The following is a 25,057-nucleotide window of genomic DNA, read 5'->3' as shown; positions in this document are numbered from 1 at the left end:
CTCAGGTACTGTGTGTGTGTGTGTGTGTGTGAGAGAGAGATCTTTTTCTGCTTGCTAAAACACAATCACCCACTTTGAATAAGGCACAATGATTTACATGCTCCTTGATTTGCATTTGGTGTGTGTGTGTGTGTGTATGCCATGCCCACTCAATCAGTAGCTGTCCACAGCAGAGAGCTACAGCAGCTACCATTGTTATCCAGCCTTGAGTACAGAAGACCTTCTAGCTATACAGCACAATACTTACAATAATACTGGCAGGAGGCTTTGTCCAGGCCTTACTATGACAGATATAGTCATCTACATTCACCGCCCTGAGGATAGGTGAGTGCTGCTTTATGCTGGTCAGCGATGATCACCAAGTCATTATTCAGCTTGGTTCAGTTTAGTTTAGTGATGTTTGAATGTGCTGGACTGATGATTTGGTGGACATGCCATACAAACCCCAGGGCTGGAGAGGAGAGAGATTTACTGCTGGAGCTTTAACTATCACTGAGTGTGTCCTGAAGCCATACAGCTGCAGCCATATACCATACCTCATACTGAAATGTAGCTGTAGTTTTCCTCTTCATAATCATTGTATTGGATTTTTCAAGGCCTCTTATTTCCAGTAGTAGATCGATGTAATTGGGTTTGTAAATCACAGCAGCACAGCTCTCTATGCTGATGCTGATGTTGGAAGTCATTTACCGCTGCGTTAGCTGTAAATCTGCTCCAGAACCCAGTGATAACTCAGCTAGCTAAACACTGTGGAGGACCAGCTGTGTGTGTGTCTGTAAGCGGGTACGTGCATGCATGCATGTGTGTGTGTTTGCTGTTGTAGTAGCAGTGGGTGTGCGTGTTTCTGTATGTGTGTGTTTGCATGCATGTCGACAAGGCCAGGTGTATATGTGTGCGTGTGCGTGTGCGTGTGCGTGTGCGTGTGCGTGTTCAGTACACTCAGACTTTCACCCAGAATGACCTCTGCCACCTGTCTGTCCATACAGCTACAGCCTGGAGGGCCTGAGTGGAGGCCGGGAGGAGCTGAAAGGCCCCCGCACCCAGGGGCCCCGCATCCTGGAGCCCCCAAGGCTGCCCCGGCAGGAGAGCGAGGAGAGGGGCTCCCTGGTCTCCCTGACGGAGGAGCAGGAGGAGGTGGGGGAGCGCAGCGGATTGGACGAGCAGGTCGGTCTTGACTCTCACCATCAAGTTCGGCCATTTGATCTCTTATGTTCATTTTGTTTTTTGCAGCAGGCCTCTAGGTCTTCTCATACAAATCCTCAGTCTGATGCACGTGAGAGGAAAAAACAGATTTGTAAAGGTCGTAAAAAGACTTAGAAACGCTCAGGGGAAATTTGAGACTTGCCAGATTAGGGATTAGTAAGAATTAATAAACATAATTTTCCTCTGGCAACTCACATTGAATTTTAAGCAAACATCCTTCAAACTGTGAGCTCAAGCCAAATCATTTGTTTATTTTTCCTTTTCAACTTGTCAGTTTATTATTCGTGTGTTGGTTGATAATGTTTTGTTCTCCCTTATTTCTATCTGGGTTCATATCCTTTGTTGCATTGTCAAGCATTTTGTGACCAGCCTGTTTTTTAAAATAAATCTGACTCGGTCCGATGTCTCCTGCTCCAGAAGTCGAGGAGGTATCGGCCTCTGCGACACAGCTGTCCTCCCATGACCCTGCCCCTCACCAAGTCTGTGTCCATGCTCACCATCAGCCAGAGAGACATCGATGGTGAGTGACAAGTCCTGAAGTTGGCTGGATGAATAGATACATGGATGGATAGATAGGTAGATAGACAGGTATCTAGGTAGGTAAGTAGTACAAAAGGTAGCCAAGTTGGTAAATGGGTAAATAGGTAGGTAGGTAGGTAGGTAAAAAGGTAGGTAGATAGACAGATATACTATGTCTTGATCACTTTACTAGTTAATTCTCTTCAGCTACCAGACCTGACTGCCCCCCTGCTGTCCATGGAAAGGCGTACTTAGTCATTTCTTTAGTTTAGTGTTGACAGCATCCACTGCTTTGTTGCTGCTGTCATCACCATACAGTAGGTCTGTGTTATCAGTGGATTGTGCAGTCAGTTCGTTATGAGTGATCAGTGCCTGCTCTGGTTCTTTCTCTCCCCTCCACTCCCCCCCAGCGGTGGGACGTCTGCGACGTAAGAGGCGAATTTCCTTCTCTTTTAACCTCTCCCCCATCCTCACCAAATCTAAGTCTCAGTTTGCTTATGGCGACTCTTCGTCTAGCGATGATGATGATGATGATGATGATAACTTGAGTAAGTATGCTAGCCTTAGCGGCAGTAGAAAATAGCAGCGATGCCAGAACCAGAACAGTAGCTGTTCCCTAGTAGAGACCTCTGCTGTTAGAGCCCTGGATCTGCCTTCCCTCTGCAAGGTACTGTAACCAAAGGCCTCCAGGCCGGGTTCACACTGTGTGAATATGAAAGTTAAATACGCGTTGGCTTATCCACCTGAAAAGGATGCAGTTCACATTGTGAAGTGGGTTTGGCTAACTAAGCAATAAGCGCACCATAAGGGCAATGGTGCCCAAAAGTTCAGCTGCAGCCAACTTTTTCACAAGCAAACAACTTCTGGTGACTGTTTTTTCAAGTTGCTTGCGGTCTGAATGCATGATTAGAACGGGCTTGTAGAGGAGTTGAGATTGTAGAAAAGCATACCTCCATCCTTTACCTAGGTAGTAGGCTTTGTGCTGGTGATCCCTACTGAATCAAATGACATTGAATAAGACGTTGGCTCCTCCAGTCCCCCACTGAGTCTCAGTTAAGTTCATATACACAAATGCAAAAATAATGGAAAAAATACATACACACTGTGCAGGTGAGACAAAGAAACCCTGTCTTCCCTAAAGAGAATTGTGAGCCTGTCACCTTTAGTCAAAGACACTGAGCCATTCCTCCCTATTCTCATTCTTTTCTGTCTCCCTGACTGTGTTGCTATCAACACAGGCAGGCCAAAACTTTGTCCTCTTTATCCTGTTTTGGGTTTGTCTTTCTGATACAGAGCAGGTGAGCCATGCTTTGCATATTTGTGTGTAAGTCAGAATATTTGGTAGAAATGGTTCTTTAGAAAGAAGTGAGGTTCACTGGAATCTACGCATGACTACACTTAACTGATACCAAATAAGTACAGACTCTGTGGTGATTATTTGGAAAAGTCTGTAATGTATGTTTTGATTTGCATATATTCGCTTTTAATTCATATTCTGTGTGTTCAGACTGAAACCACAACTAGGCCAGAGTCAGGGAGAGAGCTCCAAAATGCCATCTGGAACAACAATTCATCAATAATTTTTTTTTTTAACTTTTCTCCAGGGAAGCTCTGTGCTGTTTTTCTCAGCACAACCCTGCTTTACATTCACACTGGAAGCTTCCCAGTAAAACCACAGTCTTCTACTGTTGGCCACTAAGCAGCTCCACTGGAGCACCTAAAGGTTAAACGCCTTGCTTATTGGCATCAAAGGTAGTTGTGGAGGGAGAGGAGGGCATGTCTCGTTCTCTTGCCCTGTCCAGAGTTTTGCAGCTGAGATTTGAACTGGCAGCACTCTGTTCACAAGCTTGATTCTCTAACCATTAGGCCAGTGAGGTCATTAACTTGCATTTAATGGTGGCAGGACGGCGTAGCGGTTAGTGAGCTCATCCCCCAACCAGAGGTCCCCAGGTTCAATCCCCAGTGTGGCCAAATCTGTTGTACCCTTTACCATGATACCTGGCTGACCCCGCTCCCCAACCAGAGGGAGGAAAGAAAATTTCCCCCTGCTGTGATGAATAGAGTATTAAAAAAAATCATCTGCACTAATAGACATTATGATCTTCTGGTTTTCTCCTGGTTGTCTGAATGTCTGTCCTAGTGCTCATCTCCTCTCCTGTTTCATTCCAGGTATGAGGTCATTTTCCAGCGCCTCTGGATCCCTGGCGTACAGGTCAGTCCCTCTGGATCTGCTGCTGTTCTCCAAGACATCTGAGATCTGTACACTCTAAACAAACAGGGTTCCATATAGTACCAAAAAAGCCAGTTCTTTATTCTGATTTACCAGTTTTTTTATTTTAACAAGTCAGAGGTTTCTTTGAGTTATTATGGTTCTCTGTAGAACCACTACCGTAACCAAAGACCCTCCTTTTTCTGGGTGTGTGACTGTAGGCATTGTGAATGCACGCTGTCTGACAATGTTAAAAGTGTGTGTGTGTGTGTGTGTGTGTGTCTTCCAGTATATCAGAGGAGGAGCCTGGTCCTCTGCGAAGCGACACTGAGGGAAAGAGTGTGACGAAGGTCAGCCGGACCTTCAGCTACCTCAAGAACAAGATGTATAAGAAAACCAGGGTGAGGAAACATGGAGTTGTGTGAGTTACATAAAAAGGTTCAATAAGGGATTCGAAAGGATTCGGATTCGGTTGATAAGCATTGCTATAGAAGATGAGACGCTGGATGTTGTTGATCTGTCTGTCCTTAAGCAGCTTGGTGATTTTCTATCTGTAGTGACTAAGTCAACCCACAAATTAAATATTTTGTTCAGTGATTCTTAGTTACAGCAACACTGCTACCACAGATGGAGCTTTTAAAGTCAACCTTGTTTCAGTCACTCCAGTCATGCATACACCCTGAGGACCTAAAAAGCACAAGCACACTTGTTCCTCCAGGGAAGGCTAACTGAGCCCCAGGCTGCTCTTCAGCCCCATCCTGCTTCACATTCATACACTTCCACACATTCACACTGCAGCTGCCCAATACAAGCCCAGTAATCTGTTGTCATGTCTATAACTCTGTATTTTGTGCCTTGTTGTTGCTTATTGTTGTCGTTGGTATGTTTCTCCTTGTGTTTTATTTTTACTTTGTATTTTAATGTTCTTTTGTACAGCACTTTGGTCAGCTCAAGCTGTTTTTAAATGTGCTCTAGAAATAAACTTTACTTACTTACTTACTTACAACCACAGTCTTCCACTGTTGGCCATTGAGCAGCTCCACTGGAGCAGTTAGAGGTTAAGTGCCTTGCTCAATTGGATATTTATTGAAGGAGGAGAGAGTATTTCTCATGACTTTCCATCCATATTTTCCCAAGAGATCCGGGTTGTGAACCAGCAACATTCTGGTCACAACCCTGCATCTCTAACCTCTGGTCTACTGCTGCGCTATAAACTGTTTAAAGATGCAATAGAAGTCACTTTTCTTTTTCAAACAGAGGTCAAACAGATGAGAGGTCATTTACCTTGCACCTGTCTTTTCTTGTGGGAATAGAGTAGGCCTTTCTTGCATTGTAAGTGAGTGAGTCGGATTAGAAAAGAGAACTCACAGTAGTCACAGTATGACTCTCCTAAGAAAACGTATTCAACAAAGCTGGTTATTGTTTTGTTTCCTCTGTTCCAAATTGTTTATTTTTTGACTGTTGCAGCTGCAGACATAGATATGATCACAATCCTGATTATTTTATGAGCTATAATCATAATTATTAGTTTTGATGAAAAATAATTTGCTGCACATTTTTTCATCTTATATCAACACGTTCAAGCCTCTTGTGATTTAGAAACTGCAGTAGTCAATATTGCAATTTGGAAATTGCAGTACTCAATATTTCAATTTGGATATTGCAGTAGTAAAACATTGCGATTTAGATTTCTTTGTGATTAATTGTGCAGCCCTAGCAGAAACAGACAAGGCACTGAGAGGTGGACAGGAAGTAAAGCAGGAAGACGGAGTTGACTGTGTTTTTTTAAAAAAAAAATTATCTCCTCTGTGACTTCAGTCAGCGCTTTTCTTTAAAGTGACAGGACTCTGAAGCTTAGCTCAGCACGGCCTCTGTCTGGTTCCTCCCTCCCAACAGTAGCTGAACTGACAAAACTTTAATATTAAAAACCAACCTGTTTTGGCTGCAATAGGCTTCCTGAGCGTTACAGATTGCATGCATAGCAGACAGTAAATATATTTAATGACATCCAACATGGCCACCTCAGGGCCCATAACCAATCAGACACCAGCATTAACAAAATTGCCTGGTGTCGGAGGCACCATAGGATTCCAACCCCTTAAGGACCTAAAAGCCCATCTCACAGTCAGGAGAATTATAGCATATTAACACATCAGGAAATCTTGAAAATTAAATGTTTCATTCATTCCATCTGGGTAAAGACTTTTCAAATGAAAGATCCAAAAGGCCTCTCTTAGTTCATCCTCTCTTCGTTGTTTTATTCCTTTGGTTCCTCCCTGTCAGACAACCCTGAATGTATATAGATAGAGACACATACAGTTTCTACACAGTATGTAAAGTCTGAAAGGGGGATCTAGTTTGGTCGTTTCATCATAGCGTCTGTACCAAACTTCAGGGTCATTGCAGAAATAGCACTTCTTGCAGAGAGCCAGTCACTTCCTCATTGCAGCTTCCCTGGTGGAGCTTCGGTGCCGGTAGCTTCGTCCACTCAGCCGCTCAGCCACGGCCCGGGATGTTATACAGGAGATTCTTAGAGAGCCATGGCTTCTCGCTGAAGCGGAAATGTTGGCTGGAGGTAGGCTGATTAAGTGTTTGGTTTCTTAGTCAAATTTGAGTGAACGATATCGTGTTGAAAGAGAGAAATGTCCCCATGGCTTTAGTGCACTGTGGTGAGGTCATTGCCTGTTATGTCTCATTGCATTGCCTGTTTGTTTTAATCTCTGGTTTCGATTGTCAAAGGTGATTACTTCCCCTGTGCTTCTGCTATACAATGACTTGTGATATTTGCATAAAAAAAGAGACTTTTGCTGAGAATCTTCTTGGTTTCTCATGCTTTTCCACTTCCTCTCCACTAAGTTGAACTGGTTGTTCAGAATATCGTTGAGAAAGAGGAATGCTGTTGAGTTGTGGTGAGGCAAACGTTATTCGGCTTCCAGTCTGTAGACATTTGACATTGTGTTTTACCATTGGTTAGACGGCTATTGTTGCAGGAAGTGCGAATGAATGCTAAGTGTTGTAATGGCTGTAAATGTAAATGGCTCGCTGTGGTTGAGTCAACCTCGTGGTATCTTGAAGCTGTTGAATTAAATGAGCACTAATACAGTAACGTCTGAGCTTTGCGGTCCTCTCAAACCAAGAGGCCCTGGGCTGCCCATTAAAACAAGCTGGAAACTCCATTTTGCCATTTCCTCTGGGTTTGGGTGGAGTCTCTGTGATGTAAATCCAAAAGAATAAGAGCTCTGTTCTTCTCTGCATCACTTTACTGGATTGTGATTCAGCGTAGAGAGATGACCAACAGCTAAACAGGACTTCCTCCGCTGGTGCCTTTTTAGAGAGACCGCCCTGCAAAGGAAAGGTCAAAGATTGGATTCCCAGCCAATGTGTGTCCATCAGTAGTCAAGTGTGCTGTCAAAGTGTCCTTGCACAAGACACTGAAGCCCTTTCTTCCCTTTCTCTGAATAAGAGCTTCAGCTAAATGACTCAAATGTACAAAAGAAATACCATTGTCCGTTATTTAGTGGAAAAATCCCACTGTCTTTTGGCTCAGACAAACCAGCAAAGACCGTCTGAAACGAGAATACATCCGATGTTAAAAAAGATCAATTTGTCTCTTAATGAGACAATTTGTTGCCAACATAAATGAGATCGCTTAATAAGCTAAGCTCCCCTGCTGTGTAGTGCAGCATCAGAGTTTTAGTGTTGCTCTGCTGGATTCAGAGTGGAAATTAACACCAGCAGCCGGCCAAATGCTGAGATATGTTGTCAGTGGCTGTTAAGTTAGTCTACTCTACAGGTAACTAAGCAACATTTGGAGTCCTATTCTGTTCTTAACATCTAGCTGGCTGGTAAAATAGTAAAGTTTCCTGTCCTGGCATGGTCGGGTTGTGTTCTTAAGATGTGTTACTTCCACCTGTGCAGGAAAAGGACCGAGAGAAAAGGGAGAAAGACAGGGAGAGCAAGGAGAAGGACAAGAGGACGGTGAACGGTCATCTCTTCACGTCGGTCGGCTCGGCCCAGGCAGCCCGCTGCTCCCAGTGCAACAAGGCTTTCAACACCAAGGAAGCCTTCCACTGCACACGTAAGTCCACACATCCTCTTTCTGTCTTTCTTTCTCTCTTTCTCTCTGATGCTTGTGGAAAGCGCTTATCAGGGCTCCTGTTGCTGTAAGATTGCCGTAATTTAAAAACCCGCAAGCAAGCAGCACCGTGAAAAAAGGAGAAAAAGAAGCCAGAGCTGTGAAGAAAGGTATCGGGCATTAGAGATGCTGTATCGAACAATCTCATATCAACTTAATCATTTGTTATAGGTCACAATCACACAGATAACTGCCAGAATGGAGGAAATAAAGTGTTTAGCAGGGTATTGGTCCACCCGGAGCCAGCAGAACAGCTTCAGTGTGCTTTGGCATTGATTCTACAAGTGTCTGAACTCTATTGGAGGGACGCCACACTCTAAGCATGATGGGATGTTAACTGATTAATTATCTTAGGGACCAGACCTGTGTAGAAACACCTGCTTTCAATACTTTATATCCCTCATTTGCTTAAGTGTTTTCTTTACTTTGGCAGGTAGTTGTAAATGCCTGCAGTGCAAATTTGAATGTAAACCACACATACTTTGTTGAACCAGCTTCATGTTCTGTATGAAGTGAAACTGAGTAAAAATTGCTGCTCAGTAATGTAACCCAGTCAGGCGTCCCACTACAGACAACAGCAAAACAGTTCTGTGTTGTTTTCCACTGAACCAGCAGCAGCCCTAAAGAGGATGTAGTTTATTGCACAAGCCTTGGCGCCACCCCAAAAAAAATTTAAAAAAGCAGAAACCAGCTCTGCGATGGATCACAGCGCTCCTCGCTGCCTCCTCTCAATGGTCACAATCTGCCGCGGCCTCAGACTGGCAAAACAGCTCTTGTTGTGCGCACAGTCAATCTGGTTTGGATTGTCGGAGCCACAGACAGTTCTGAGGGTGTATTCAGGGGGTTTGTGCTAGCAGATGTTTGGCTGATGTCCATTCAACAGACAAATACAGTGATCCTTTGTCTGAGATTAGCTGGAGTTAGTGGGACGTTGACATCAAGCAGTAAAAATCCCAATAAAACCAATTAAGAGCGGAAAACCATTGTAGGAATTTAAGATGGTTACGCTGTGGAACTCATTCTCAAGCCATGTATCACATAACATAGAGTGCCATACCATACACTAGGATGGATGCTTTTATCCAAAGCTCCTTACAGTAACATGAGTACATACACTTTTAACATGGGTGGCCCCAGTTGGAATTGAACCCCTAACCCTGACAGTGCCTTGCTCTACCTGCTGACATGACATGTAAATATAATCCCAAGAGCAGAATGTCAACAACATGTTTGAATGTCTGATAGTTGTAGATTTTCAGTTTTGCATCATGTCTGTGTATTACATTTCTGTTCTTTGGGAAACATGCATACTGTACCTGACACATAGATAGTGGTAATCTAGCTTTTGTCTTTTAACTCTGAAACATGAACATGTCATAAGGTTTATGGAGCATTGCTGTCAAGCTACAATTTCACATGACCAGAGAGGGCTGTTCCTCTCACTGGTGCTTCCTGGTCGACTGCTGATAGCACCGGTTTCTCATTGCTTTAGTTTTTTACATGGTGCAGTATATGTACGGTACACAAGAAGAGTATCTTTTCAAAGTCAGAAATCCACCAAAAATTGTGACACTGCTCTTACAAAGTGACAGATAGCACAAAATGAAAACAAAGTATGGTCATTTTTGAAGGATAGAAGGGAACTTGAGTCCTTGGTTGACTACATGAGATCAGATTACTGAGTAGACCTTCCGTATTTTAGAAATATTGAATGATGTCCTTTGTTCCAAAATAGTGTTTTGGAAATGAAGTTCAGGAAATTGAAATTTTCCCATGCAATTTAATGTTTGTGTGTGTGTGTATGCATGTGTGTGTCTCGCTCTCAATCTTTTTTTTCATTAGCAGTATTACCCCTCGGTTGCATCACATGCTCTGCTCCAGTCTGGCTTTCATTAGTGGGCTGGTGGAGTTTCCTGGCCAGCTCTGGAAACCAGTCAGTATTTCTAGCCCCCCCACCACCCACACCCCCACACCCCCACAGTTTTCACTGAGCTTTCTTGTTGCTTGTTTTTTTTTCCAGACTGTAATGCTTTCGTCCATAAGGGCTGCAGGGACAGCCTGCCTGTTTGTGCCAAGGTGAAGATGAAGGTAAGAGCTTCCTCAAAGTGCTCCAGTACTGATACTGTGGCCCTGTTGCTGATATTGACTTGTACTGTTCGTTCATGCTTTTATTCTGTCTTTCTCTGTCTAGTTCCCCAAACAGCAGTTTGCAGTACCAGACTCAAGCTCTGTTCCCGCGGTCACAATGAGGAATAAATGTGAGTGTGAAACTAAAACTACATTTCTTACATAATCTTCATGACCACCAGTTTCCATCCCAGCCTAGGTACTCTAGTTTATTACACTAATGTGTTTTACTGGGACATTATTCAGTTAATCCTCCTTTGTGTATAAATGTACGGCTAACTGCCAAAATAAAGGAAATGCTTAGATATAAAATATATTTAAAGTGGGGGCTTCCATGCAGGTTTGATCCCTAAAATGATCAATCAATTACCATAATTAGCATCCCATCATGCTTAGGGTGTGGCATCCCTCCAATAGAGTACAGTCACTTGAAGAAGCAGTGCCAAGGTACAGTGAAAATGTGGCAGACCAACACCCTATTAAGACACTTTATGTTAGTGTTTTCTTTATTTTGGCAGTTAACTGCCCCAAAATTAGGTAAAAGGCTAGTTTCCGCTCCTGCACTCCAAAAACAAGGGGTTTCTCAGGGGTTGTTCTGCGATCCAAAGGGAGCCAATAAACCTTTGGGTTCCTCACTTGAAAAAATATCACAGTCCCATCAGGTCCCATCAAGGTTCATAAACCCTTAGAGGAGATTAGATTATAGGAAACTTTATTGATCCCTATGGGGAAATTTGGTCATTGCAGCAGCAAATAGTAGTAGGATACAGCAAAGAAAACCAGAATAGAAATAAGAATAGGGCAAATGGGGGTTATATAAACATGTGTAACTGGCAATTCCAACACTCAGACAATGAAAATGTGCAAAAACATATGGATTCCAGCATTTATGTACAGGTTGTGAAATATAGCTGTAGTAGTATTGGTAGCAGAACGTACTGAGACAAAAAGGAAATGTAAGATTTATGAATTATGCAAAAGTTGAAGAATTAAATAATAAAAATAAAAAAAATATTTAAAAATTCCAAAATATCTATATGCACTATATTACAATGAGAGGAATTTGACATTATGAGAAAAGATAATATGTGAACGATTACAGCACATACACAGGGTCTGCATGAAGGGGAAATCCTCAAGGGGAGATCCCTCAAAGGCCTTCTCCTTGTCAGAGTGCAGGCTGCTGCTAACTATCTGTCTGTCTGTCTCCTGGTCCAGCCTCCGGGACGAGGGAGCGCCCCTGGTCGGCCATCTTGTCCCCCGACGACCACTCCTCCCTGGTGATGCCGTCATCACGGAGACACACCAGCATCATGACCTTCCACGGCAATAACCTGTCCAAGAGCCTCTCCATCAGCAACATCGCTGGGTGAGCTGGTGTGGGTGTGTGTGTGTGTGTGTGTGTGTGTGTGTGTCTATGTGGTGGTATGGTGAGTCTTGGGAAACCATATTCATTTTTGAATTAAATAAAATATTTATGTTGGTATTTGCATGTTTTATTGCGGCTGTTTTTTTAATTCATATGTGACTATTTTTTGTCTTACTGGTTTTGCTAACACTTTATATGACTATAACATCATCTAAAATAAAGTTTCCATTGTCTTCTTTAAGTAAAATGATTGTTGGTGAGAGCTTAAAACATGAAAACAAGAAATGAAAATACCACCAAATACATTTCGTCAGGTTTTATTTGTAAGAACCAATGCATTTTGAATAGCTTATTAATGCTGTGTTTGTGGATGTGACTTTGGAAACAACTGAGGCTGAATATAATGGGGGTATTATAATACATTATAACTCTTGTCAGACAACATCTGATAAATAACTAGTCATAAATATTCATAAGATGCTCGTACTTACAGTATAATTCATACAAGTGCGCTAGCGCTTTTTAGGCACTGGGGAGGGTGGGGGGTGGTATGCATGATTGAAGTGAATTAAACTAGGTTGCACAGTGTTGTTGTAACTAAGAGAATCATTGAACAAAATATTTAATTCATGGGTTGACTTGGCCACTACATTTAGAAAAACACCAAGCCTCTTCCTGGTGTCTGGATGTACAGCACATGGGCCTTGAGCTGGTTGATGCTTGTTTGACTTCTACTGTACTTCCTAGTGTACAAGCACACACTGGATTCCCCTTATGCAAGGCTCTACCTAAACAGTGCATACTGTAATTCCCCTAAGCACTATGTGCTGCAAAAAGCGCAAACAAACGAGCACTGCTCTTACAGAGGTGCTCCTCCTGAGCAGCTAATGAATATCTACATATAATGACATTATGCATCAGTAAGCATTATACACGGTTATAGGGCATTATGGGCGAATTATAATTCCTCATAATGTGTGACTGAGTGTAATTATAATGCACTATAGATATGGTAGTCCTTTTTAGTGTCTTTTGAGTTTGTTTGAAAATGCTAGACAATGCTAGATACTATCAGGACAAAGCTATTATTATTATTGTTATTATTGTTTTTATCTCTCCATCCAGTCCGGTGTTCGACGACATGCCCATTAAAGGCCTGCGGTACCTCTCCCAGTCCACTGACTCCCTCAACAGAACCAACCAGGTCACCGAGTCCATGGAGTCTCTCACTGATGAAGGTCAGCACAGACACACACACATACCTACCAGTGTCATCACTGCCTCGGACAGCTGCAGAACAGCTGTGATCTGAGACTCCATTTCCTAGACTGGAAAATAGAGAGGTGACTGGTGTTTTAATGGGATCAGCCCTCCACCGTCACGCCAACTCAGACACACAGGGTCAAATCTAGTGTGTTCAACCAGGATTAAAGGCTGAAACTCAGAGCCGTTATTTTGCAACGGCTTTAATGTCAGTGGAGTGGGCATGTACAGCTAACTGACAAAATGAGATGGAAACGCCAACATAAAGTGTGTTAATAGAGCGTTTGTTCACCAGGAGCCACCAGCACAGCTTCAGTGTGCCTTGGCATTGATCCTTCAAGTGTCTGAACTGTATTGGAGGGATGCCATACCCTATGCATGATAGATTGTTAACTGATTATTCATCATAGGGACCAGATTTGTATGGAAGCATCTGCTTTCAATCTACCTTGTATTTATTAAAGTGTTGCCTTTTTTGGCAGTTAACTTCAGTGTTGGGCTCGTTACCCAAAAAAGTAATATCTTCCTCATCACTATTTACTAAAGATATTCATTATTTGACACAAAATATTCATTTAATGATTTTATTACAAGCTACCATAACTTACAAGCTGTCGTCAAAAATAGTTCAGCAAAACTGCAACCACAGCAACCTAAACAAATCTGATGAGACTGTTAAAATGTAACTGTGAGCTGCAAAGTGTGAGTGCAGGCTGTGTTGTCGGTGCAGGGACAGAGATGATGGACGGCCAGCTGATGGGGGAGTTTGAGGCGGAGGTGAAGGAGCTGGAGGCGGACTCCTGGAGCTTCAGCGTGGACCAGCAGTACCTGCAGCACCTGGAAAAAGAGCTGGTGAAGAGGCAAGATGTCATCTACGGTACGTCTGACCGCCACACTCTACACTCTCTATAATGATTACCTGGGGCCGGATTCACAAAAGACCTCTGAAGTTAGATCTTATGAAGTTACCGAAGGAGGTTCTTAATAATACTCAATAGTTAAGTGCAGTTCCCAATATTTTCTTGAGATTGGTCTCATCTCTTGCAAAATTCTCTTGGTTTCTTACTTACTAACATCTCAAATGGGGCCTACTTAGCAACCACGATAGAAACAATCATAATCCATTCTGTGCATTGATTTTCCTCCCTAGCTGCAACCCATAGTACTTCCATCTAGAAACCAATTTTGAACAATTATTAAGAGTGGGTACATTTATGGTTTACTTAAATACGTAACTTAAAGTATAGGAAAACGCCCAGGCATTGGTTATTGCCTTTTGGCTAAAGTCCTATTAAAGGGAAATTCCTCCTTCAGATACTCTTACCCTGTTATATATTATCAGTCTGTGATGTTCAATGCGTTCCAGGAGTTATTTTGTGATGAAGTGTTGTAATTTATTTTTTTGCGGCACCCACTTTCCCTCAAACTGCCTCGTCTCCTTCTACTTCGTTAGTGATTTCCTACATTTCTCAGAATGCACGCACATTTCGACAACTGCCAGACAGCAGGCCTGAATTTGTTCCGTTCAGCTGTGGGTTATACATGTAGGTGGAAAGAGCGATAGTGGCTGTAAGAGCAAGCTTTTCCACTCGAGAAAAAGTCGCACCTCTTACTCAAAATGCAACATGTTTTGTGGCTGCATTGCATTTTTCTACTGAATGTTTTTCTGCTAAATAGATGCAAAAAAATGCACTTCAGAAAGTTAAGTTTTGTTAATCTGGCCTCAGCTCAGTAAAACACTGGCGCTAACCCCGCTGGCCTCACTGTGGTCCTGTAGCTGTGAGCTGAGCGAGGCACTATGTATGTGTCAAAACGTATGTCCACATGGCACTGTAAAGCTCTTTGGATAAAAGCCTCCACCAAATGTCATATGTTATGCAATGTTCCCTCTAAGCCAGTGGAGTGCTGTTTCATGGAAGAGTATGCAGGTTTTCATTCCAACCTAATAGTACACCAGCAGATTTCACTGAATAGTTCCTCCCTATCTGTTTGAAAGTGTGAAATTGTAGAATTGGGTTGGAATGCAAGCCTGGCTTAAATAGAACATTATATTTAGGGGTTGACTCCCACTATGGCCACCTATGCTCACAATGTATAGCCACATGGCACTGTGAAGCACTTTGGATAAAAGCCTCCACCAAATATCATATATGTGAGTCATTCTCTGACTAAGTGTCACTCCCCGGTCTGTCCTGCAGAGCTGATGCAGACGGAGATGCATCACATCCGGACGTTGCGCATCATGTCGGAGGTATACAGCAAAGGCCTGCAGAAGGAGGTGCAGCTGGAGGTGCAGACGGTGGACAAGCTGTTCCCTGCTCTGGATGAGCTCCTGGAGCTCCACACCCAGCACCTCCTGCGCCTCCTGGAGAGGAAGAAGGAGAGCCAGCAGGAGGGAGGAGGCATGGAGGGAGCCTTCATCATCAACAGGATAGGAGACATCCTGGTCAGCCAGGTCAGCGCAAGGGAGGGCTGCTGGGATGAAGCTAGGGGTTCTCAATCCCAAAAATTAGTCAGTGCTGCCTCGTGGCCACCTGTTCTAGGCTTAAATACACTAAGTGGTGAACTAAAGTGATGAATTTAATTTTCCCTTTTCAGGCTATTTTACTTGATTGATTACTGTAGGAAGCACAGAGGCTGCAAATATTCACTATATCACAAGAAAAAGGCATTTGTCAAAAAGATGAAAAACACAAGTTTATGTTTTCATCCTAAATGTGTGCATTAGAAATATATTCCATAAATCATCTTGTGAACCACCCAAAACCATTTCCCAGTTTGACAAGCACTGGAACAGGGAACAGGCTCCTCGGCTGTGGGGAAAATAATGTCAGCGCTTTGAATCCTAACAGCTTTAGAAAGTACACTTAATGGAGCTGCTACATACAAGCTCCTGTAACTTATAGACACGTTGTTTAGGGAGGCAGCCTAGCTGTTGAAAGGTTTCCGGTTTGAACCCAGGTGCTAACAGCACCCAGCAGCCTGCTACCAAATTGCCCCAGAGTACAAGCACCTATCCTTCATGTCAGTGTGTTCCTGCTCCAAGGACAGGTGGTGGAGACTAGCTAACAGAAGCTAAAAATACAGGGATACAACATGATGGAGCATCTCAAAGAGTTTCTGCTGGATAAAAAGAATTATCAGATGATGGCTATTGACAGACTTACAGATTTACAGATATCCGCAGTTTACAGATCTACTGGAAAGAGCTTACAATACATGCACAGTGTGAAGAAGTGCATCATTGGCTATTCACGTTATCAGACTTCCAGATGGCTACTATTATTATTGCTGTGTTTGTTTTGTTTTCTTTTTGGCTATGCTGTACTGGCGCCTGGTTTGTTTATTCATGCCTGTCAAATCCCGGTCCAGTTCTCAGGGTCCAATGCTGAGAGCATGAAGAGGGTGTACGGCAGGTTCTGCAGCCGCCACAACGAAGCCGTCAACTTCTACAAGGAGCTCCTGGCCAAAGACAAACGCTTCAAGGCTTTCATCAAGGTGAGACCTTCATCCCAGCTCAGGATCATATAGCGGTGTCCTTTTGTAGAAGTCCTCCTTCATGCATTGATCTTGTATCTATACTGCATTAGTACTGTATACAGCGGTAAACATATAACCATAAACCCGCTGGTGCTGAAGATACAGTTATTCTTTCTTCAAGATTTAGTAGTAGAACCATATATAGCGATTATAACACCGAGTAGTTACTAGAGAATTATTGTACCCTCTGATGGCTCAAAAGAGCAAAACATGATTTTCTTTCTTTTCTCCAAAACAGTTCTTGAGGCTAAAGTACAATACTGCTTCAGCAAGCGTGCAGTAAAAAATGGGACTTCTACAATGGCTACATGTGTAGATGCATGGAGCAGTAATGAATCATAATACATCATGCAGAAAGTCGTATCATTTTGATTTTCCAGACAACAATGTTTTATATTATATAGAATTTTATGGAAATGCCATTCTCTAATGGTTACTCTGCCAACTCTTGTGTTAACAAGGGAGCTGGTTAGCGATGTTTCTTGTTTTTCCTCCTCTTTTATATTCTTTTGTATGTACACTACTTGAGAGAAGACTTTTCAGTCAGTACATGTGTTGGAACATGTATAAAAGCCATAATACCCAAGAGGAGGTTCTTTACTCTGATTATGGAGGTTTCAGTGCTGCCAGCATTGCATCACTGTCATAACCATAATCACGATAAATAACACTCTGGAGCATTATCCCTAGATTGTTGTACAGCAAATGACTCTTGGGTTTCATCTTCCAGAAAAAGATGAGCAGCAGCATCGTGCGGCGGCTCGGTATCCCAGAATGCATCTTGCTGGTGACCCAGAGGATAACGAAGTACCCGGTGCTGATTCAGAGAATGCTGCAGCACACTAAAGGTTAGCTGCATGTTGGCTTCCTCTCAGCAGTCATTCATGCTTTTACTGTGTGTACACAGTGCCATGAACTGAAGAAACTAGAGACTGGAATTCTATTTCAAAGTTCCCACTGGGACAATCTTAACCACCTGAAAAATTCCAGAGCAGGGCAACAAGGCAACTAAGTTTATTGCGGTTTGTATGGACAGTCTGTGTATGTGAAATAGTTGATGCTTTAACTAAATGCCATTACAACATTGAACATGTAGCATCATAGTACAGCGTCTCTAATTGAACCTGCTGGGGAATGGAGGCGGTTCGGAATAAGGGTTAGATAACTAAAATACATTAGAATACTATGCAGTCATTCAAAACCTGTATTTAGATGCATCACATGAAGTCCGTTTCCCATCTCTTTTATTCTATTAATTCGTTTTTTTACTTTGTGGTTTCTGCTGGTGAAGTTTGAATCGATCTGTATCTGTGCTTTTCCCGCTGCCATCACCCAAGCATACAAATACACAACAAGCCACTTTCCTCATTTATTCATTACAGAACACAATAATTTGTCCTTCATTACAGGACGATGTAAGAGACAGTTGTTAACTCCAGTCAAAAGGACAGTACAAAGGAACTGTCAACGTTCATTTTCAGTCATTTAGTCTCATATTCACTCATACATTTTATTTTTTTATTATTTTTTTTTACTTAAAATATCTGCTAAAAAAAGTCCAATAATTGCACTTTGTCCAATATCTCATGAAGTTATAACGTCTTACTTTTCTTTACAATCTAACTTCCTTAGCGGGCGATACTTAGAAGTAATGCAGATCATTCCACTTGTCTTACGAAAATGTCACTTGTTTTGGGAAATTTCCTGAGAAAGTTGAGTTACTCAGATCTTTTCACATGTTCTGAGAAAAATGAGATTTCATAAGACATGAAATTAATTACAGGCCCATATGTCAAGATGGGTGTTTTTAGTGCATGGGATAATAGATCAAGCACACCTTGATTAGCTGAAATATTTCACACCATATTTGTATCTGATTTAAAGCAGCTTTCGTCAGCTGGCCTCCCACTGTGTACATTCACTCTAATCCTTCCCCAAAGCCTGTTTATAGTTCTATGTGGGATGGGGGAGCTGTGAGTTAATCCCCAAGGTGCTTTAAGAACACTCTCTCCTGCCAACTGTGATATATACCGAGTGGAAAAAACACACTGTACTCGCACAGTTAGAGAGACTATTTTGATGCTGGAGCACAACAACCACAGGACAAAAATATTCCACACTGGGGAAAAATGTTCCACACTGAGTTAAAAACTGGGTGTACAATATACAAGACATGCATATCACAGTCGCTTTGACTCTCAGGCTTTCCTCAGTGAGCAGGCCAGCAGACCTGTAGACCACTGGCGGTATTAGTCTTTCACTACTTCTCTAAATTCTAATTCCTATCATAAAGAATCCCACTTCAATTCCCTGTGTTGGCAAGCATCTGCCCTGCTGAAGTGTCCTTGAGCAAGACACTGGCTCATTATCAAATCCAAGAACTTCAAGTCGGTACTTGTGACCTTGTAGAGAAAGTTCTTCCCAAGTTGTCTTGGAGAGAACGATCTTCTCATGAAAGCAACCACAGAGAAGCTTCCTTACAGTTTGAGATGGGCTGTGTGCTTCTCGTCGTGCGTGCGATCAACTGGCTCTGTTTAGACTGTAGCGCTGCTCAGACGTGATGTGTCATTCTCACAATGAATCTTGGGACATCCCATTTGTTCCTGTTGGTCAAATCACCATCAGCTGGGAAGTAAACCTCATTGGTTTGGAATCGTGCTTCGGTGATTTAGATATTACATAAAATGCATCATGGAGGACACAAGAATGCACAAGAGTTTTAGAGCCACCGTAATCTTGCCGAGTACATGATAAACTCTCTCCCCTTCCTCATCAACTACTGTCGATATGCTCTTGAGCAAGTCACTGAACCCCCAACTGCTCCAGCAGAGCTCCCAGTGTGAGTATTGGAACTGTATGAATGTGAAGCAGGGTAAGGCTGAAAAAGAACATGGCTTGCATTCAACCTTCCCTGGATAAATGGATACATAAAGGTTAAAAAATCATTGCATTGAGCCTTAAAATCATATTTTATTTTCTTAAAACAAGTGAAACAATCTGACAATGGACTGAGATAATTTTCCCACTGGCCGTTCTGTTTTCAACATACAAAATCTTGAGAAACAAGTTGAGCTGCATTGGAAACAAGTGAAATGATCTCAGACCGCTGGCAGAATTGTTTCTTTCACTTTTCATAAGAGAAAATAAAATCTTGTGACTCAACACTTGATTAAATGATTTGGTGAGGTGTGCTTCAGTTCAACTGTGACTGGCTTTTGCACATATAAATACTCTTTCGCCCTGCTTCACATTCACACACTCCCGCCTGCTACACTATGTGTTTGTGTAGCTTGCATCTGTCAGACTTTTATTTTAGTCACGAATCTGCCGTTTTTCTATCCAGACAGACTTAACAATGCATAATCAGACATGGAGTTCAGTTTTTTGCTCAAGGAAACTTTGCTGTTGCTGCGATGGAACCTTGCGGTTACAGGACAGTTTCTCTAAATGTTGGACTGCTACGCTGCTGCCTTCCTAACCTCTGTCCTCCCACGATGCGCGCAGAGGGCGAGGAGGACTACGAGGACCTGACGGACGCCGTGCGGCTCGTCAAGGAGGTGATCGCGGCGGTGGACGGCAAGGTGAACGAGCACGAGAAGAAGCGTCGCCTGAAGGAATTCCACGTCCGCACGGACAGCAAGTCCATCATGATGATGAAGAGCGGCCAGATGTTCGCCAGGGAGGATCTGCTGAGGAGGAGGCTGATCCACGACGGAGCGCTGCAGCTGAAGAACAGCCAGGGAAGACTGAAGGGTGAGGAGACGCTTACTGACTGGTTTACTGACTGACTGACTGACTGACTGACTGACTGTAGAATGAAGACTGAATGAAAGATACTGCCATGACACAAACTGACCAACTGACTGACTGACTGACTGGCGGACTGACAGACACACTTCTCTCTCTGTAAAAATGTAGACTGCAGAAATGTGGACATGTGTTCATGTGTTTAAACTTCTCCTCTTTCCATCCCCAACTTCTTCTTCTCTCTCTTTTGGTCCTCCAGACGTCCACGCTCTGCTCCTATCAGACGTCTTCGTCTTCCTCCAAGAGAAAGACCAGAAATATGTCTTCGCCTTGCTGGTATGACGCTGCTTTCATCTCTCTCTCTTTCTTTCTCCCTCTCTCTTTCCCCTATCTCTCTCTCTCTCTCCTTCCCTCTACTGGTTAAATATTGGCATTGCCATCGCTGCCCTTTCAAGAGGCCTTCCTTACCCCTCCTTCCTTACCTCCTCCTGTCCTTCCTTCCTTCCTCCCCTCGTTCCTTCCCTCCATCCCTCCCTCCCTCCATTCCCAGTAATAAAGGTCCTATTGAGCGCTGCCAGAGAGGTTGTTATCGCATTTTCCTATCCCACTGTTGTTGTTGCTGTTAGCATTAGCTGGCCTGCTAGCTCTCCCATTGTGTAACATTGTCCGCTGCTAGTTAGCAGCACCTAATAAAGCCCAACTAGGCCTCAGGCATCCGGCCCAGCCGTTGCACGTTATATAGCTTTTGAGCTGGTTTTTCCATGTTTACAACAATTACGGTTTCATGGCACATTGTCCACACACACACACACACGCACAGTATGGGGAATGGAAACAGTGGCGTAATAATCACGTCCATCATGGAAAAAGGCTTGGCATGTCTCAGTTGAGGCTGTTGACACCGAACAGAGGAATAGCGTGCGGTTTTGAATGGATGACAGCCATGTGAACTGCTTCGGGTTTCGGGTTTACGTGTTTATTTTACATTTTAGGCACTGATGATTTCCTCTGACGCAAGACTGTCTCATCCAATGGAGAGTTATATTGAGTGTAACCGTAGAATAAGCTTCGCTTTCTACGTAGATCACCAACATTACAAGCAACCGGTAGTAAGGAGGTGAAGGGTCAAAGGTCACAGCACCCAGATGGAACACATTTTCCTGTGACCCTAGAATGATCATGGATGATAGAGGACTGCTAAGGGAAAGAAGTAAGCGGTAAGGAGAGAGGTAGAATGTTTTATTTTAAACCTCAGACAAGGGAAGATGTGAGAGCAGATGTGATTATATTTTCAGCGTTTAGCTGCTAAGTGGATAGAGCAGAAATGAAGCTGCGGTTTTCTGATGTTACACTACTGAAATGTGATTTATCTGTAGAGCAGCTTGCAGCCTTGAGGACGCCAGGGCTGCCGAGGCTTTAACAGTCAGCTGACTCCCATGTGGATGATAACATTAACCAGAACCTAATGGTCATTTCTCTCTTTCCGTCTGTCTGCCTTTCCTCACCATCCACGCTCCCTTTTTATCCTCCTCCTCTCCCTTTCTCTCTTCTCTCCTCCATCCCTCCATCCCATCCTCCCTCCCTCACGCCCCTCCCCTTCCACACCATCTTTCCCTCCTTCCCCTAACTTCTTGCTCCTCCCATATTTTTCTTTTCTATTTTGACCTCCCTTCTATCCTCCTCTACTCTTTTTTTCTCTCCTCCCTTCATTCCCCTCCCTTCCTCTTCCCTTCCTCCCCCATCCATCCATTCTCCTCCACTCCTCGCTCCTCCCGTAATTTTCCTTTTTGCCCTCCCTTGTCCTCCCTTTCTGTTCTCCTTTTTGCCCTCCCTCCTCCTCCCTTTCTCTTCTCCCTCATCCCCCTTCCTCACCATCTATCTCTCCCCTCTCCTCCTTGACCCTCCCATAATCATCCTTTTCCCTCGTCTCCTCCATCAATCCCCCTCCTTCCTTCCTTCCCTCCCTCCCTCGTCTCCCTGCAGGACCAGCGCTCCACGGTCATCTCCCTGCAGAAGCTGATCGTCAGGGAGGTGGCCAACGAGGAGCGCGGCCTCTTCCTCATCACGGCGGGCATCGAGAAGCCGGAGATGATGGAGGTGCTGGCCAGCTCCAAGGACGAGCGCAACACCTGGATGCAGCTCATCCAGGACGCCATGCAATCCATGTAAGTCGGGCTGCAGAAACAAAACTCCTTATTGCGATTTTATTTTATTTTGTTTTATTTATTTTTTTTTATTATTCATGTAGTTGTGTCATGTATTTATTTGTGTGTTTATATATCTGTCTGTTTATTTATTTTTGTTGCCATGGTGATATAGATTTTGTTAGATGGGGATGCAGCTTTTTCTGAATTTCTTTTTCAGATCTTAAAAAAAAAAACACAGTTTGTGGGAGGGGGCGGGGATACTTATCAGAGGTTTTAAAAAAAGATACTAATGCTTAGAGTTTTCTCACTTTAAATAAAATCAAATAGTTTCTCTGACATGGAGCTTATATTGTTGTCAGAGGAATTCTCTACAGCACCGGAAAACAGCATTTAGGAAGTAGTCTAAAAACTCTCGCTTTCAAAAAAAAACAAAAACTTGCAGCACCTGTAATAGTCAGGATTGCAATTTTGTTAATGAGCAGCTCTGCATGTAAGTCCATCTCCCTCCCCTGAACTGGAACCCTTCACCTCCATGGCGAAGCATGCTTCCCCTTCAGAGTGCTTTACATCCAGGGCTGGCATCTGAGGGTTCACCTCCATTTCCCCCATAACCCAGGAGTTAGACCCAGCCCAGTTCTTTACATGGTAATGTACGGTAAGCTGTGATGGAGGACTGTGCTGTCAGGAGGATTAGCACTACTCTACCTGGGGATGGGATGTACTCAGGGACGGTCTAATGCTGGATTGGCTTCAAGGGCAGCTCACTATAAGCGGAGGATTATTCTACTGCAGCCCAGCAGGGAGGACAGTGATTTGGTACTCTCTTCTCTCTCTCTCTCTCTCTCTCTCTCTCTCTCTCTCTCTCTCTCTCTCTCTCTCTCTCTCTCTCTCTCTCTCTGACTTCTGTCAAAATACACGATGGAGCTCAAGCTGTTCGCAGGCGTGGAAAACATAGACAAACTGTTTCTCTACCGCTGCTTTGGCTGTCTACTTCATCAAAGCCAAACTCTCACCACTTACATTAGATATATATACCTGTGTAACTATGGGTAGAGCAAGGCACTAACACTGCCAGGGTTAGGGGTTCACTTCCCACTGGGGCCACCCATGTTAAAAATGTACGCTCTGATGCTGCTGCACCACTCATACTTCAAGAAATGAAGTATGTAACCAAGACTCACATTCAGTGCGTTACCATGCAATTCCAAGGCAATTCCCTGATTATTCAAGTGGTCATGTAAACAACATAGTGCGATTTGCTTAATTGGATAAAGGCTGTAATCGCATTATGAGAAACCCGACTAACACAGCTAGGTTTTTGCCCAATCTTTCCAATTATTCGGCGCATGTATACCCTTAGTATACCCTTAGTCTGCTTTCTTTTGGTTTTTTACATCTGCGGATAAAGAACAACGTCCCCGGAAGCAGTAAACATGACAACCGGCAAGACTCACTTTTGGACTGATGAGGAATATGATAATGATAAGGAGAGTGTTCATTTAAGTGTTTTGCAGCCATAAGTAGTGCAAAGTAATGAGACACAGAAACCTGACCATATGGAAATAAGCTACGTGCGTGTGAGCTACAGTATGTTCAAAATCCAAAACAAGCGGCAGGAAGTTTTTTACGTCACTTCCTTAAGGAGAGAAATCCAAGTATGACTGAATCATGTTAAACCGGGGTTTTCCCTGTTATCGCATTACAAGAGTGCATGTTAACACGTCAATTCAATTATTGCCATAACCTGATTATTCCCTGTTACCGGGTTATTAGTGTGCATGTAAACGCGCTCTTTGCCTGTCTGGCTTTGCATGTTAAAATGTGTGACTTGGTCATTTCTCTCTTGTTTTAAATTGAATAGTTTGTGCTCTTTTGTTGCTCTGTAAAGTACTTTGTAATAGGTGCTTCATCAATAAAGTCCTGATGTGGCTTTATCTTCTTAGCATCATGCCATACACACTATTCTATCAGCCACAATTTCCTCTTCATAGAGCTTTACAATACCATGATGGCCTCCATTGTAGTATGGGTGGACTGAGTGGGAATTGAACCCCTAACCCAACAGTGTTGGTGCCTTGCTCTGCCCATTGAGCTACACAAGGCCACACTAGGCTGCTGGTTGGTTGTAGATGTGGTAAATGATGATTTTTGTTTGTTGGACAGAGAGAAGGATGAGGATGAAGGGATTCCCAGCGAGACGGAGGATGACAAGAGACAACTGGAGACTAAAGCCAAGGAGATGAGAGGTAAGAGGGACATGTTGAATCTGTGTGTGTGTGTGTGTGTGTGTGTGTGTGTGTGTGTGTGGGAGAGCAAGAGAGAGAAGGGATACGTTTGCTGCAAATATCACACAATGTTTTCTGTTTATGCCTTCAGTATTCATATACAGTGTTTGGGATTTCTCTTCCTTCCTTCCTTATTTCCTTCCTTCTCTCCTGTCTTCCTGCCCTCCTGTCTGCTTTCCTTCTTGTCTCTCTTTCTTCCTGTTTGTCTCTCTGCTCAGACCTGTTGAGGCAGAAGGATGCAGAGATCATGTCCCTGCTGGAGGAGAAGGTCAGGCTGTTCAGGGGGATGTGGGAGGGTCTGAGCCCAGCCGAGGAGGCCTGTCGGCCAGTCGAGCCGTTCTTCAGGTCAGCCTGCAGCCTGGAGCCACCCAGGGGGGCGGCCATCATGAAGGATGCCCTGCAGGAAGGTGAGAGAGAGAGCTCATGATTTAATTCCACTGTATGTAGATGCTTTGTTAATCTGATATTCATAACAATAAAGCAGAATGAATTGAGTGAGAGAGAAAGAGAGAC

At 43.4% G+C, this 25,057-nt stretch overlaps 1 protein-coding gene across 1 annotated transcript in view; it reads left to right on the top strand.

Moving 5' to 3' along the window:
- LOC139910126 (A-kinase anchor protein 13-like) overlaps window positions 1–24,951 on the top strand; it is a gene marked incomplete at both ends in the record, with an annotated part of 29,346 nt that extends 4,395 nt beyond the window's left edge. The window contains 18 exons of the mRNA XM_078282445.1: window positions 987–1,164; window positions 1,621–1,723; window positions 3,892–3,934; window positions 4,221–4,332; window positions 7,850–8,009; window positions 10,087–10,154; window positions 10,258–10,324; window positions 11,412–11,562; window positions 12,688–12,800; window positions 13,556–13,702; window positions 15,024–15,280; window positions 16,198–16,323; window positions 17,096–17,213; window positions 19,870–20,118; window positions 20,372–20,448; window positions 22,096–22,277; window positions 24,423–24,505; window positions 24,763–24,951. Of these exons, the coding sequence (XP_078138571.1) occupies window positions 987–1,164; window positions 1,621–1,723; window positions 3,892–3,934; window positions 4,221–4,332; window positions 7,850–8,009; window positions 10,087–10,154; window positions 10,258–10,324; window positions 11,412–11,562; window positions 12,688–12,800; window positions 13,556–13,702; window positions 15,024–15,280; window positions 16,198–16,323; window positions 17,096–17,213; window positions 19,870–20,118; window positions 20,372–20,448; window positions 22,096–22,277; window positions 24,423–24,505; window positions 24,763–24,951 (2,423 nt within the window). The remainder of the gene's footprint in view (window positions 1–986; window positions 1,165–1,620; window positions 1,724–3,891; window positions 3,935–4,220; window positions 4,333–7,849; window positions 8,010–10,086; window positions 10,155–10,257; window positions 10,325–11,411; window positions 11,563–12,687; window positions 12,801–13,555; window positions 13,703–15,023; window positions 15,281–16,197; window positions 16,324–17,095; window positions 17,214–19,869; window positions 20,119–20,371; window positions 20,449–22,095; window positions 22,278–24,422; window positions 24,506–24,762) is intronic.
- Between the last annotated feature and the right edge of the window lie 106 nt (window positions 24,952–25,057).

Source organism: Centroberyx gerrardi, unplaced genomic scaffold, assembly GCF_048128805.1.
Source record: "Centroberyx gerrardi isolate f3 unplaced genomic scaffold, fCenGer3.hap1.cur.20231027 Scaffold_489, whole genome shotgun sequence".
In the NCBI taxonomy this organism is placed as follows: Eukaryota; Metazoa; Chordata; class Actinopteri; order Beryciformes; family Berycidae; genus Centroberyx; species Centroberyx gerrardi.
Note: the sequence above shows the minus strand (reverse complement) of the source record. Positions and strands in the feature narration are given on the sequence as shown.